Genomic DNA, 16,302 nt, shown 5'->3' on the forward strand with positions numbered 1-16,302 from the left:
GGCCACTCTCAATGGTCAGGTGCCCCAGTCACACCTGCAGTCACTCCAATGCGCCCACCACCATCTGCCTGCAGTCCAACCAGCTAGGGCCGGCTCTTGGGACTCTGGACCGCCCCAAAGGCTCCTCATCTTCACACCTGGTGATTGTTATGGATTCCAGTATGTGGCGCGCAGCCTGTGGGCTCCAGCAGTCCTTGCAGCGTTGCTCCATCTCCAGCAGGACCCATTATTACACCCTATATTCTGCCACGTGATCAATTGCCCCCCCAACCAGTAGGCCAATGCCAGCGGCCCTGGTCTCCAGCTCCCACGAGGCCTGTTGGTGTACCAGGATATGCCACCTGGGCCTGCGTCACATCCTTCTAGTCACCAATGGTTACACTGGTTGCCACAGAGGTGATAGTGACCGCTCAGCGCGGCACACAATTATAAAAGCCTGCAGGCCACCACAGGCAGCAACATGTCACCACAGGGGTCGAGCTTCACCGGCAGTCCGGCTTCTAACAGCAGGCCTCTGCAGAGTTCCTGGCTGCATTTTATTCATTATATTATTAGAACTAGACCAGAGACAATTTTGCATTTACTGGATTGTAATGACATTGGCATTACAGTGGATATTTGTGAATATGTAAAAGCTACTTTAAAAAGACTTGATAGACAATTTTAGAAAGTGTTTATATAGGTCGTATTTAGGTAGTTTTAGGGACATGCCTATTGTGGTGGTGCTGTAGTATTATGTATTGTATTTTCATGTTAATGGCATAAGCCGAATAAAAATAGATTTCTCTCTGAGGCTAGACTTAAGCAAGGCGATTTCTGAGATGGGTAATATGTAAAAGTAAGGATTACAATGTATCAGTCCGCTACTGGGCTTCAGTCAATGCACTTAGGAGACTTTGGCACTACTAGCCCTGAGGGGTCTTCAACTGCTACCAGGAGAGTTGTGCACTATATGCCTGAATAATGGGCTGGGCTCAACATACCCGAGCAGAGTGATGGGCATTAAATCTCTGAGGAGAAGGCTGGGCACTAGATACCCGAGGAGGAGCCTGGGCACAACATCCCTAGGAGCTTAAATACGTCAGTGGGACACTATATTCATTGGAATTGAAAGACGTGCAAGTGTATTGGGCACTTTAACCCTGGAAGTATTATAATCTGAGTGCTGGGTCATATAGCTTGGAGAAAGTATTCAGAACAGAGTACCAGAAGCAGACCAGTATCATCATTACATGCGAGATACCTTATGCTTGGATAGTTCTGATAAAGGAAATCTCTCTTGTTGAGAACTTTCAGTTGTAAAGAAACCCCTGCAACCGATAGGTGTTTATCCCAACCTGACAAAAATGAAGTCTTCAACACTTATTTTTGTGTCTTGCATGCTGTTGGATCCACAACATGTCTATGTTCACTTGTTCCTCGCTAGGAGACCCCAAATGCAACAGATTCTTCTTGCAGAATTGATTGTTCAAAGAGATTTTCCCTAGTGCAGGTGGTCTGTAACCTTTAAATCTCCAGATGTTTTGGACTACAACTCCCAGCATAGCCAATAGCCAGATGATATGGTAATTGCAGTCTGAAACATCCGGAGAGCCAAAGGTTGCAGACCCCTTTCTAGTGAATGCTTTTAACATCTTACAATATGTAAGAAACAACTCTGTATGCAGAGAAGAAAAGGGAAGTGCAGCACAGCACAAATGGCATAACATTTTCATTTTTATAAACACACATGGTAGAGCTATAATTATTTTTTAATGTAGTCATTCCAAACCATTCTGCGATAGCAAGGGATTATTAATTAATGAATAGTTGGTTTGTTGATGACACTGTACAAGACATTCCCACATTCTGCACCCTGCATCAGTTCTCATTCGGTTTCTTGACTGCTGTCTGCAACTTCAGGAGGAGGCAGAGGGGCAACAAAGCAAACCCAACTCAATGTACATGCTATCATATATCTCATTAGAGAAACAACAAACATGTTTATTTCATATACATTTTATTGGATCTTATTGACACAAAAATCATTACAGCAGCTTTGTTGTAGGAATATTTGAACATTTTTTTTCTAAAGGGAATGTTGATAGTAAATTGTTTAATTTCTTTAATAAAACATGTCATACAGCTCAAAATCTCCTTGCTTCATCATACAGAATTTAAATGTTTGGAATAATCTAACCTGACAGTTTGTATTGATGGAAGAGAAATAAGCCAAAACACAAAAACTGACAACCTCTCGCCCTCCAAATAATAAAGGAAAATGGTTGGACAGTTTGTCATTGAAAACACATTCGTCTCCAATTTTATAATTGAAAACGCATTAGTCTCCAATTCTCAAACCGGTTTAAGGCAGGGACATTACCCAATGCAGAATAAACATTTTGGAAAAGATGAATGCTGTGAATCACCAACTATGGGTTAGTGTAGTACATACGACAACAGTGCACAATTCAGAACATTTCAGGAAGGCTCGGCGCAGATGAACAACTCGTCCCCTAACATATATATCGTAAAGGTTCTCTTTTACAGAATTATCAATGCCGTTTTATGGATGGCTATATTTTATGCCACTTCACAAAAGTAACACAGACATCTATGGTGCTTCAAATACATGTCTTTAACAGCTAAGTGGAACAAGATGGAATGTGCTTATTCCTTGTATAGGTATACTAGCTTTCCAGATTTTGAAGATTAAGTTTGGAACCAGAGTAAAGACAAGGTTAGTGACTTGTCTTCTAAAGTCAGTTCCCACCTGCTTAACAGAAAGTAATAGGACTATCAATACATCATACTTATTCAAAAAGGAGGAATTGTGCCTTTGAAAACTGGTTTCTCTTTTCTGCTCCTGATCCGATAATTACGTAGGAAAGAGACCATAAACACTTAGTAAACATGTGAAGGTGAGATGCTTCACTGTCCCAGTAACAGAATGACAGAGGTATTTTCCGAAACGACACCTAAATGCAGATTAAAAAAGCGATCAAGCTTTATTGTGCAATATGTCTGCTGGGATTTTTACATTGCAACAAGTAGAAGAGACACCATCGCCAAACGGTATCGCAACACACATTTCCTAACATGTTCCCTATATTAAAGGTGTCAAATTATAAGTGGGTCTTGCGCTAAAGATTCAAAGCAATCTTGAACTTGCTAGGATATAAACATAAATGCATTGTGTTTTCACTGACAAATCAAGATCACTGAAATTCCTCTGTTCAACTACTGTGAATACCTGGGAAAAGAACCATTTGCTTTTGGGGTACGGGATTACCTCATGCACTTTCAATTATTCTCACTGGAGCATCATTTACTCTGGTATATATCTTGTATTCCATGTTTTGGTATTTAAAATAGGGGGTTACTGGTTATTTGGTCTCAGTCTACAGTAGTGAAGGAATGGTTTCAAACTATTCTAATACTCCATTCCCGTTGAAACAGCAAACATGAAAATGTGGCATAGTACACTTTGGGATTTATACATACTTTGCGCTTCACAAGAGCATGCATGAGGTGAAATTACCTCACCAACCTGCATGATATTGGGGCTATCTTTAGGAATACCCCTTGCCTCAATGGTTTACTCTCGGATAGCATAAAGTGTGCTGTGAATGTTTTACGATAAGCCTGCTGTACAATGTGCTGGGGTATTTACTTATTGACAATTAAAAAAAGCAAACCATAATCAAAGGTTTTATCCTTTCGGTATACTGTTTAATAATTTCCACTTGATAGGAACAGCCCATGTTCTTTTAGATACATAGTTATTTAATACTAGAAAACCTCTAAGAGGTCTGACTTCCAGTAAATGTAATGCTATTTATCGAGACGCCTTTCTGCTGGTCATTACAGGTTGGTTTCGAGTTCCTTTTCAAATGACAAAATGAGTACCGCTTTACTAGTCTTGCACATACATGTGTTGGCAAGCGATGCAAGGGTTTCACAATGATCACTGCAGAATCTCGGATTTGAGGAGGATAATTGAGAGGAGAGGATTCCAGTGTACAAACATGTGAAGCCAAAGGGTTGAGGCATCACATGCAAACCACAAGGGAAGGCTTTAGTTGAAAGGCATTCAGATTAGAGATTGAGGGAGGACGACCAGATAGAGGCTTACGTACGAGCTACGTGGACTAGAGATTAACTAATTGTGGCTTCTATATTAGAGGCACAAGTAAGGGTTGAAAAGCGGCTTCCAGTTCAGAGCTGCAGGGGATGGATTGGCGAGTGAGGCTTACAGATTGATGCCACGATTTAAGGGAGTGAGGGAAAAGGGTTGACAGAGGAGAGGTTTACAGATGAGGCGAGATTAAAAGTAGAGTCTTCCATAAAAGAGGTGCAGATAAAGATTGATCATAGGTGTCCATATCAGAGGTGCAGGGGAAAGATTGAGACAGCGTTGATTTCCATACAAAAAAGTAAGAAAGTCTTCTGATACAATACCAAAAGGGGAAAGACTGAGTACTGAATATTCATAATGCGTGCCCAAAGCTCTACAAAACAGAATAAGGAAGTCAAACCTTAAAGAATAACAAGAAAATGAACAAAGAGCAGCATCATATGTTGAGTGACCTGTATATCATTTAAAAGTCGGTCCCGTTTTGAATCGGAATCAAAGGATTTAGGGAAGGGAATAAAAATCCAAAGGAAGATGGAAAAGAGTTTCCATTTGATAAAGGACCTACAATATCAATATCAAGGCTCAATATAGGAGTGTCTTCTAAACAAATGTAAGGAAATTAGTTGTGGATTAAAGCCTCCTGAGAACAGCAAATGGAGAAGAACTCAAAGTGACCTCTACAAACAAATTGCAGGTGAAGGGTTAATAGGTGTCTGAATGAATTCAACTGGGAAGGAACTGAAGGGTGGGATACACTGATGACAGCTGCATAGGATGACATGGTTAGAAAAAGCCAGATCACAACATAATAGAATCATAATAATCAAGGATGTGAACTGTGAGGGTCACAAGGTGACATGTCTGGCATTAAGGTAATTCAAATAAATGTTGGGTAATCCAAAAAAACGTAGGGACATGGTGTTTAGAGGTGCTTCTAAAAGTGCACTATGAAGAGTATCGATTACACAGATTTCATGACCATCTGATTGTGAGAAAATGCCAAAGGGGATCAAAACAGAGCATCCAGGCAGTAAAAAGGGTGGACTTCACCAATCACAAACACATCAGCATAAAAATAGAAGGCCATGACAGGAAAGTACCTTCAGTGTCTGAGAATCTAAAAGAGAAAAAAGTAAGTCTACTCTTTACATCCACCCAGAACCAGAGTCCTGGAGTTTAAGATTGTCCTGAGTTGCAAATACCTGTCCCACATCTCAAATAATTTACTAGCTCCAAGTCTTGCATTACTTTCAAGACTGTTTATCTTATAGTTTGCTGATTAATGTGTCCAAGGTACCAGAATAAGTGAGTGATTTCATTCGTATTTCCCTTCCAGACCTGTGCACTCTGCTAAACTCTTGGTTCTTATTTATTACAGAAGGGCATGACAATATCTTTGCTCTATGAGCCTAGTTCTGGACCTCTTCCATAATTCTTTCAGCTTTTGACCAGATAAATCTCTGTTAATCTGATTCTCATATGATTTCCATTCCCATCTCGAGTTTATCTCGTTTGCGCTGTGCCATATAAACCACTTCACTATAATGTACCTCGGTCTGTATGCCATAACACATTGTCTACGGGGTAACACTAAGTGTACTGAGAGGAGAATGAGAAACTGAGCTTTCAAAACAGAGCCACAGAAGAACGAAAAAGGTTGCGCTCCCTATTAGTCAGGTTGGGCAGATTAAGAAGGGCATCTTGAAGGAAATCGAGGGGAAGGATTTTTCAGACCAAATGAAGGCAGGTCTCCTAATGAGATAAAGGCGAGGTTCCCCAGTGAGGTGCAGTGCATGAGTTCTTAATGATAGCAACCAGAAAAGGACTTGGGTTTTTTTCTGAGAGGGGATGGATTGAAGAGCAAGGCTTACCCAAGAGGGCTTGGGAAAGCGCTCAGGAAAAACAATCCTCAAGGAAATCCTTACGTATACCAATAAACCCTTCAAAGACATAATGAGAAGAAACGTACAGTTCCTGCTAAAAACATTTGACTATTTCTGCTTTTTACGTGGCCCGGAAGGTCTGAAGCTATGAAATCAATAAACATGGGAAAGGAGCAGCTTGGTTTTCCTATCTTCCCAGCAGTTCCTGTATTAGTGTGCAAACCAAGTTTTGGGGTCACAGATTGATTATGTTTTGAAGATATTCCCAAAACCATTAAAACACAGTTAACCAGTGAACAATATTCTTTCATTTGTTAATGTCAGTTCGGTTTTGCTGCTAAAAGTCTTACACTACGGAGTGCTTCAAATAGAGCATCAATAGGATATCCCCGGGCAGTGGGAACATAGTTTGGAAGAACACACAAAGGTTTTGCACAGCAATATCCCAAGAGTAGCTACTTCGGAACTTGTTTTGAAGAACCAGAAGCCATGTTGCAGTAATCTGTGGCACTGGAATGTTTTCCTAGATATAAGGGAATTGGGGCAACAGTCCAAAACAATTCCAACTAACACTACTAACTTAACAAGCAGCATTAAAGGTATGTAATGCAAATGATGCATCAGCAAACTGATCTCAATTATGCCTCTTGTAATGAACAAGCACTTTAAAAGAAACAGACCACAAAAATCAAACAAAAACAAATGACAAATAACCTTTTGGATTTCCAGTTTCTTTTGCTACAATATAACTTCAGGTTACAACATTGGTGGATTTCACAGAGTGCAATCTAGAGGAGAAACATTGGGTTTTCAGCACGGACAGTCTAGGAATAAATAGATGAGCGGACATGTTTCGCAACCCTCCCCACAGTTCACATCTTCCACCTGCTTTGGTGCAGATTTCATAAATTCTAGCGCACTGGAAGTCGTTGAGTGAGGTCTTGCCAGAGGTTCTCAAGCTTTTGTGGGGCTCTTTGGGACTGATGCAGAGGTCCACTTTCCATTTCAAAAACGTACCTAAATCATTCTCCCACAAATGAGTCCTTAGTGCTTGCATGTCAACTGCGTTTCTTATCCACAGATTGCCTCTGGGTTCTCCTGCATTGGCTCTTCTGTTGTACAATAAATGGAGGCTGGGAGAAAACTAAGAGAAAGTGGTTTCTGAGGTGGAAAGGGAAAACGCTGCGGTTGGTAAAAGTTCAAGAAACTAAGAGTCATAAAAATGTAACAGAGCCTTAGAAAGTCCAGATTGCAATGGACCGTGTAGTTAAATTAAAAGCATGTGCCCAATAAAGTACATGCGTACATGGGACCACTGGAACACTTGTATTTGGGGAATAGATTGTTTGAAATCTTCCTTGAATCTTTGTTAGTGCATCTTCTGTAGTTGTAGAATTTGAAAGTGAATTTCAAGACTTCGACAGTGTCTCTTTCATTTCATCCAGCAAGTTGCTCAAGAGTGAGTCGTCATTGCACTTCCCGTCCACAGATATAGAATTGTCACCCTGCAGAGGAACGCGATATGCAGGATCAATACAAGTTGTTGGCCAAGAAAAAAGCTAAATGAAGTTGGAGAACACATGTTCCACTAACATCCCCACCCTTAATAGATTCATAGCATTCTAAACGTACTGCAACTGTTGGCCTCACCTTTTTAACAAGCAAGCAAACATGATGTCCTTGAATCGAACGGCTGTACATAGATGCGCAGGAGTCCACTCGTTCCACAACTACGGAACAGAAATAAGAGTTAGGACCATGCAAATGTAGCTGCACAATCATGTCAAAAATGGCAGACGCATCAGCTCAATATTGTAACCAAACCAAATCTGAACAAGTCAATGACCATGCAACACCTCCATTTATTTTTAGTGAAGAAAAATAAATAATTACATACATGCAGGCTAGACAGAATGAAAGCTGGTTTGCATATAGTAATGAAAAATGGAGGAGTTGGTAAATGTTTAAGATAAGCAGCAGAAGGTGCCTTTCTACTTTCCACATTCTGAGAGGTAGAATACATTCAAAAATCAGATTTTCTTTAAAAAAAATACATTACTTATCTCAGCAATGTTCAGTCTGATGGATGACCCTCCCACCAATTACTAATCTACGACATTCAATAACCAGGGTAGTTATCTTTGGAAATGCTTCTGCCACAAGGGAGCATAGAGCGGCTCCCTTGACGCCTCTACATGCCCTGCACCAGATAGGTTGCCGGGGCCAGTATACATAAAGGCACTGGGCCCAATGATGTTAGTTCTGCCTGTTTCCCAGGCACTCAATCGCAGAAGGACTGCAGAACCTACAAGGTGTACCAGCTATCCGCCAAGCGCATCAGGTTGGGATGGCAACAAGGAATACCTGAGGGCAAAATCCACCAGGAAATAATCTGACCAAGAGCTAAGTCATGTTATTTTAATGTATTCCTTCCTCCCACAGATTCCTCAACTATAATAGATTCCCATAGTAGGATGTAGACCAAGAGGAGAGAGCAAAGCGAGCAGACAACACCTATACCAGAAAACCCTGCAGTACTGCTCCTGCCAAGACTTAGAATCCAGCAGTAATGTTTGGCATACGTGTGCAGAGAGTCCCACATAGAAGGCTGGCAAATGGCCAAGACAGGGACTCTTCAGGTAAATCATTAACAGCCAGATTGTAGCATTCTGAGATGCAGAGAATGAGCCACCTTGACATGATCGGTTTGGTCACAGCCGTGGCAGAATGGGAAATAAGCATAACCCACAAAAGGTTGGTAATCTTTCTTGATGACAGTGATGGAATCACTACTCTGCCATGGAAGAGTGAGGCAGAGGGAAAAATACAGGAAGATGATTTTTTAAATTTTTTTTTTTTTTAGAGAAAAGGAAATCCAACACAGCCTTTGGAAGGAGGGACTCCCTCACTCTAAAAATCACCTGTTCTTCGGAGAAAACCAAATAAGGAACAAGTTACTTACCTGTAACTGTTGTACTCCAGCATGGGTCTGGCATGGATTCACACGCTCATGAATATTCCCCGTCGTCAGGCTGGGAATCCTCGGTAAAGAAAAAATCAGTATCAGTTTCGTTTCTGATCAGTCTTTCGTAGTAGTAACCAATCATTGATCTCTGCGTCATACTGACCACAGCCAATGACTGCCCTCTACCCAAGCCCCGCCTCTGGCAGCCATCTTCAGATTTGGTAGCACGTGAAGAGGCAGTATGACCAAGTGAAGAGCCGCAGAGAGGTAGGCGGGAAGGTTCGCATGTGAATCCATGCCAGACCCATGCTGGAGAACAACAGTTACATGTAAGTAACTTGTTCCTTCTCCAGCATGGGGTCTGGCATGGATTCACATGCTCATGAATATAAGATTAAATAGCAGTACACACATGGACAACCACGGGGGGTGGTAAAAGGCTCAACATTAAGCAATACAAAAAACTCAACATTAAGCATCTCTTACCTCCTCACCAGGCTCACCTTAAGCGAACAGGTTGCGCAGCACTGCTTGGCCGACCCTGGACTCCTCCCTGGAATCCCGATCGACGCAGTACAATCTCGTGAAGGTGTGCGTCGACCTCCACGTAGCAGCCCTGCAGATGTCCAGCAGGGGCAAACCAGATAAGAACGCCGTAGTAGCAGCAATCGCCCTGGTCGAATGGGCTCTCGGACGGCCTGGCAGCGGTCGGTTAGCCAACCGGTGACAGTGCATGATGCAGCCGGAGAGCCATCTGGAAATAGAAGACTTCGAGAGAGCCTTCCCTTGATTCACAGGTCCAAAGTTCACGAACAGCTGTGATGTCCTCCGGAAACTCTTTGTGCGGTCCACGTAGAACTTCAGCGCTCTAGCCACATCCAGCGAGTGCAACGTCCTCTTGGCCGGCGACGAAGGAGACGGGAAGAAAACAGGTAACACGAAGGGCTCGTTAAGATGGAAGTCGGGCGGCACCTTGGGCATAAAGGAGGGGTGCGTCCTAAGCACCACCCTCGAGGCATGGAAAGTCAAGTACGGTGCTTTGCAGGATAGGGCCCGAATCTCTCCCACTCGTCGTGCAGAGGTAATGGCCACCAGGAACGCAGTCTTCCACGACACAAACTTCATAGGTGCGGAGTGCATCGGTTCGAATGGGGGCCCCATGAGCCTGGTCAGCACCACGTTAAGTTCCCACGCCGGGGCCTTCACCGGTGGGAACGACTGGAACAGTCCTTTCATAAACTCTTACCAGTCGTCCGTCCTGTGGTTCTGGTATATCTGGAAATCGCCGCCAGATGAATCTTAATGGAGGCATGGGCTAGCCCAGCCTTTGTCAGCGATAGCAGGTACGGCAGCACTTGAGGTGCCGTAATCCGTAGGGGGTTGATCTTCTGTGCTCGGCACCAGATAGAGAACCTCTTCCACTTATGACCGTAGCATTTGAGAGTCGAGGACGCCCTGGCCTTTGCAAGAACCTCTCTGCAATCGGCCGGTATATCGTAGCCTCCAAACTCTAGCGCTGCAGGAGCCAAGCCTGCAGGTTCAGCGACGCCGGGTCGTGGTGGAAATGGCGCCTCCTTCTCTGGAGAGAAGGTCCGCGTCCGCCGACAGCTTGATGGGAGGGGACGTTTACAAGTCCAGAAGGTCCGGGAACCAGATCTGCCTCGGCCACGCCGGTGCGACGAGGATCATCCTGCACCAGGACCACTTGAGCTGGCTGATGAGTCGAAGCAGCAACGGCAACGGAGGGAACGCATACAGGTATAGGCCGTCCCAGGGGAACGAGAACGCATCGCCCATGCTTCTCGGCTGGGGAAACCTGCTGGCGAACCTCTTGCACTTCGAGTTCGTCGCTGTTGCGAACAGGTCAATTTGGGGTTTGCCCCATCGTCGGAAGAGATGATCCACCTGATCCTGGCGCAGTTCCCACTCGTGACACGCGCGCAGCTCCCTGCTGAGCGAGTCGGCAATGGTGTTGCTTTCTCCTGCCAGGTGGAAGGGAACCAGGAACATCCCCTGGGCGACCGCCCAGTGCCACATATCCTATGCCTCCTTGGATAGGGCTGGGGATCTGGTGCCTCCCTTCTTCCGTATGTAAAACATTGTCGTGGTGTTATCCGTGAAGATCCGCACCACCTTGCCATTGAGCGACGGGAGGAACGATTTGAGAGCCCAGAACACGGCTCGGAGTTCCAGGACGTTGATGTGCAGGAGCCTCTCCTCCGGGAGCCAGAGGCCTCTTGCGTGGAGATCTCCGGTGTGGGCGCCCCAACCTTCCAGGGAGGCGTCCGTCATCACCATCTCCTGGTACGCCGGCGTCTGAAAGTCCTTGCCCGCCGTGAGGTGCGCTCGAACGCCCCACCACTGAATCGCCCGCCGGAACACCTCGTTGAGGGGGACCCTGTCTTCGAAGGTGCCCGTCGCTTGTATCCAACGGGCGTCGAGAAATTCTTGAAGAGGGCGCCTCCGTAGTCTGCAGAGGCGCACCAGGTAGATGCAAGAGGACATCAACCCCAGGAGGGACTTGATGGACCTCACCCTGGCCACGTCCGTGGCTAGCAGGCGCTGCACTTTGCCTAGAATGGTCTCGTCCGATGGGGCCGCCAGGCGCCTCACTGTATCGAGCCTCGCTCCCAGAAACAGGGCCACCTGCGACGGCACCAGGTGGGACTTTGGGTAGTTTATAGCGAATCCCAGGTTTGTGAGTAGCTGGACGGTCCTCGCAGTGTGTTCGACGGCGAGTTCCCTCGTCCTTGAGTGGATGAGCCAGTCGTCCAGGTAGGGGTAGACGTTAATCCCCTGTAGGCGCAGCCGCGCCGCCACTGGTGCTAGCACTTGGTAAAGACACTGGGGGCCGACTTCAATCCGAACGGCAGTGCTCTGAATTGGTAGTGGCGTCCCTGGACGACAAACCTGAGGAACTTTCGGTGACCTTTGAGGATGGGAACGTGGAAGTATGCATCCTCCAGGTCCAACGACGATAGAAAGTCGCCTTCCTCCAGCTGTCCCAGTACGTGCTGGAGGGTGACAATCCTGAACTTTTATGATCTGATGTATTTGTTCAGACGACGAAGGTCCAGGATGGGGCACCAGCCGCCCGCTTTCTTCCTGATGAGGAAGTACCTTGAGTACACCCCGGAGCCTCTTCGGGACAAGCTCGATGGCGCCTTTCCTGAGCATCGCCCGTACTTCCAACAGCAGTTGCGGGACGTGATTTTCCTTCCTGGCCACAGGTGGAACGTGAGGGCACTTCTTCAGGAATTCGATAGAGTGTCCTCTTGCCAGGGTATCCAGCACCCAACGGTCGGTGGAGATAGACTTCCACACGCCGACGAAATTCATCAGCCGGCCTCCCACTAGGGTGCTTCGGTGGGGGCCCGAGACCACGGCCGGTTCAGTCCTGCTTGGAGGTGGTGGCCTTGTCGCCCTGGCCACCTTGCCGACGGCGGCGAGGCGGTCCCTGCTTGCCGCGACCCCTGTAGGCCTCCTGAGACGAGGAGCGTGCCGCCTGGCGGTAGGACGACGAGCCACAGCTGGATCCCTTGGAGGCACCCTGTCTGCCTCCGGAGCTCTGAAAGGGCCGTCGTTGCTGAAGGGCTCCTAGGGCGCGGGCCGTCTCCGTGTCCGTTTTTATGGCTTGGAGGGACTCGTCCACCGCCTTCCCGAACAAGTTGCTGCCGTCGAACGGCATGTCCAACACCCTGGTCTGGACGTCCTGACGGAAGTCGGTCGCCCGGAGCCAACCCCGTCGTCGTAGGCAAACACCGTTGCCCAACTGGCGGAACCCGGTATCGGCAATATCGTTTGCCACCGTTATGGCGTGGTCCGACGCCACCTCGCCCTCTTGCAGTATTTCCAGGGCCTCGGACCTCTTGTCGTCCGGCAGGAAGTCCAATATGGGGGTCAGTTTAAACCAGAGCTCCCTGTCGTAACGGGCCACGATCGCCAGGGCGTTGGCCGCTTTGATCGTCGTCGCCGCCGACGAAATGACCCGCCGCCCCATGGCGTCCAACTTCTTTCCCTCGCCGTCCGGCGGGGAATTCGACGTCGAGGCTCCTGACCCCGCCGCTTTCTTCTTCGCCGCCGCCGAGACGACTGAGTCTGGCGTTGGCTGGGCCCTGAGGCACAGGGGAGCGGTTTCGGGGACCCGGTACTTCTTCTCGTACCGGTCCCATTTGGCTGGTGCTGTGGAGGGGTTTTTGAGAACCGACAGGCCCTCCTCCCAGATGTCATCGATTAGGGGCACCGCGATGACCGTCTTCCTCTTGGCCTCCCGGCACTGATGGAGGAAACCTTCCTTTTTCTGCTCCTCCGGGCTGAGCTGGAACAATTCGGACACCCTGGCGATCATGGCGTGGAATGAGCCAATCTCGTCGGGCGGCGAGGCCCGTGCGACGGGAGACCCGTTCCGTCGTCGTCGCCCTCCGAACCCGTCGTCGAGCCCAACGCACCGTCATCTCCCGACTCGTGGGAGGATGAGGAGGGAACTGTAGGCCTTACGGGGGCAAGCGGAGGAGAGGGTTGGGTCGTTTGTTCTGAGGACTTCCCGACGGGCCAGGTTGCGGGTCCTCCAGCCGGGGCCGTGGGAATCTCGTCCTTATCTCAGAGCATAAGGACTGGATGGCAGACAAAATGGCCGCCGAGCCATCTTGAGGCCTAGGATCCGGCTGCGCCGGAAGGGAAGGCCGCTCCTCCTCACCATCGTCGTCTTCCTCGGTTATCTCCCGAGGATCTTCCCGACGGGATCGAACCTTCTCGAATTGGACTTCGAGGTTCCTCACGGCCTCGGTCAGTTCCTCCCCCGAGGCTGACTCTGAGCTCGAGGAGGGCACCGTGCCCCCCATCGCTTCTTCCATCATGGCGGCCACGACGATGGGCTGAAAAGAGGATTCCCTCCTTGGCAGCAGGGAAACTCTAGTCCCGGAGGCAGTCTCCGCTGGTGGTGTCTCTGCCGGCTTGGCAAGAGTCGCCGCGATAGCCTCGATAGAGGCCTTCGCCTGCTGGGTAGGGGCCTTCACCACCTTAGGTGCGTCCCGGGCCTTCTCCTTTGGGGGAGGGGCGACGCCTCGCTCCCCGTCTTCCGAGATCGGACGGGGCTTCTCCCAAAGCTTACCCGGGGTCTCGGACTTTCTCTTTCCCGACCCGGAGAGTTGGCTCATGGTTGACGGTGCCGGGGAAGGTGCGCCCTGCCTGGCGACCGAAGAGCCCGACCTTTCGGCGCTCCCGGAGCCAGCGGACTTGCAGCGCTTGGCCTGGTGTGGGGCCCCCGTCGCCGGGGCGCCCGCACAGGAGTTAGAAGCCGGCTCGGACCCTTTCTTCTTCTTCTCACCCGTCGAGCCCTTCTCCAACCAGCTTGCGAGACGGGATCGACGGTCCCTCATGGTCCGCTCCGACAAGTTCTTGCAGAACTGGCAGTCCTTCTCTACATGAGTCTTGTCTCCATGAAGACAGTAGAGGCATCGCGAATGTTCGTCTTCCTTAAACACATTCTGCAGCCCGCATCCAGGGCAGCTGCGAAACAGCTTGGGTCCGGGCGACGAACTTGCATCCTGGGCCATCTCGAAGTAGGCTGCGAATCTTCTGGAATCCTCCAAGAAGTTGATTCGACGAAATCTTCACCCTTGAGGGGCGCAGGAAAATCCCGCAACGGGAAGCCGTTAAAGGGAGTAGAAACGGTGGAGCTTGAGGCTCGATCAACCGTAAAAAATGTGAAAATTCACCTGAAAAAGCGCGAAACACGCAGTAAAAGCTTGAGAGCTAAGCACGAGGACTCCCAACACTTGAACGTGTGGTAAAAATCTGAAGATGGCTGCCAGAGGCGGGGCTTGGGTAGAGGGCAGTCATTGGCTGTGGTCAGTATGACGCAGAGATCAGTGATTGGTTACTACTACTAAAGACAGATCAGAAACGAAACTGATACTGATTTTTTCTTTACCGAGGATTACCAGCCCGACCACGGGGAATATTCATGAGCATGTGAATCCATGCCAGACACCATGCTGGAGAAGGAGGTTTAACAGCCACTGGAATTAAAGAACCAACCAGGAACTGGCAGAAGAGGACCCCTACAACGACTGAACCACCCGGTGAAGCCCTGCTGCAAGTCCGAATCTCCAGAATCCGACGACAGAGGAGATCCTCCAGGAAACTTCTTCCCTTGAGCTGGTGGGACCAACCAGTTCGCCCAAACTGCAAGCCAGGACCCCTCCTCTGGTCGAATTCGCTGTACAGATCTACAGTGGGCCGGATAGCCAGGAAGGTCAGACCCTGCTTGGGTTTTAAGGAGCACACCTTTTATTAGTTGCTTTGCTCTGCTGCTGGTTTCTTCCCTGGGTAGTGCAGGACCCTCCAGTCTTCCTACTTCTTGTCAGTCCGACAGTCGCTTCAGGAACCATGAGCCTGCAGGAACATCCAGGAACGTCCGCCTCAGCTACAGCTCCCTCTCCGTTTTAAGGTACTGTGTAAATCCTGTTGTCCGTTTCGTTCAACCGCAGTGAAAGTGTTTGAAATCTTTCTCCAATCCGAGGACTTGTCCTTCTCTTTTCTTTGAACTAACTTTTGTATCAACCAACCTCGTCCTGAAACCGTGCCACGAACTTTACAGCGAACTACCCTGAACTGTGTGATCTTGAGCAAAAGACTTTTGACCCATTGACTTTGGCCCTAAGCCTTTTCTACCTGATTCTATCTCTGTAGTTCCTCTTGTTCCATTGCCCTGAGTACTTACCTGTTGGTTGGACCTTATTTCTAATAACCTTGTTTTTCCCTCCCTTTTAAATTGCTGGAGTGCCGTTTTGCTCCCACCTCATTTTGTGAGCTTACCTTGTCCTCTTCTGCCAGTGGCGACTCTGCCTTTCAAGTCCCAGAGACCTGCTTTTTACGCAGTTTTCCCCCATTCATACAGCTGGCTGTCAATCACACAGCAGGGTGGCTGTCCTGGCAAAGACAGTCTCCTCAGCCAAACAGGAGTGCGACTTGGGTTACAAAGGGAACCCATGGCAGGGGTTCCGAAGATCCCCCACTCACATCCTGCCTACCTAGACTTTCAGGCACCTTAAGGAGGGCTCCTGTGCAGAAGCCCTCGAAAAGACAGCGAACAAAGGAGTCATCCCCGGTTTGGCACGCAGAGAAAAACACGAGAAAGACTAACAAAAAGAAACAGCGAATAAACCCAGCCGGAGCCAAAATAATATGTATTTGGTCAAGCGGGTTTATGTTTGAGGCTAATATAATAGCCTAAAACAATACCATGTTTATATAAGATAATCGCGGTACAAAAGTTAGGGTAGATACCACTGCCACCAGCCAAGTCTTAATGTAAAGGGAGCGAAACAATGCTC

The 16,302-nt window shown here is 48.1% G+C and overlaps 1 protein-coding gene across 2 annotated transcripts in view; it reads right to left on the reverse strand.

The window, feature by feature from the left end:
- Window positions 1–1,982: 1,982 nt before the first annotated feature.
- Window positions 1,983–16,302, reverse strand: part of AP3D1 (adaptor related protein complex 3 subunit delta 1) — a 2,198,421-nt gene continuing 2,184,101 nt past the window's right edge. For both annotated transcript variants that reach the window (XM_069649511.1, XM_069649512.1), the window contains 2 exons: window positions 7,651–7,730; window positions 1,983–7,505 (listed from right to left, as the gene is read on the reverse strand). In XM_069649511.1, the coding sequence (XP_069505612.1) occupies window positions 7,410–7,505; window positions 7,651–7,730 (176 nt within the window). In that variant the 3' untranslated portion in view covers window positions 1,983–7,409. The remainder of the gene's footprint in view (window positions 7,506–7,650; window positions 7,731–16,302) is intronic.

The sequence above is a fragment of the Ambystoma mexicanum genome, chromosome 1p (genome assembly GCF_040938575.1).
Source record: "Ambystoma mexicanum isolate Mex_15411 chromosome 1p, UKY_AmexF1_1, whole genome shotgun sequence".
Taxonomy (NCBI): Eukaryota; Metazoa; Chordata; class Amphibia; order Caudata; family Ambystomatidae; genus Ambystoma; species Ambystoma mexicanum.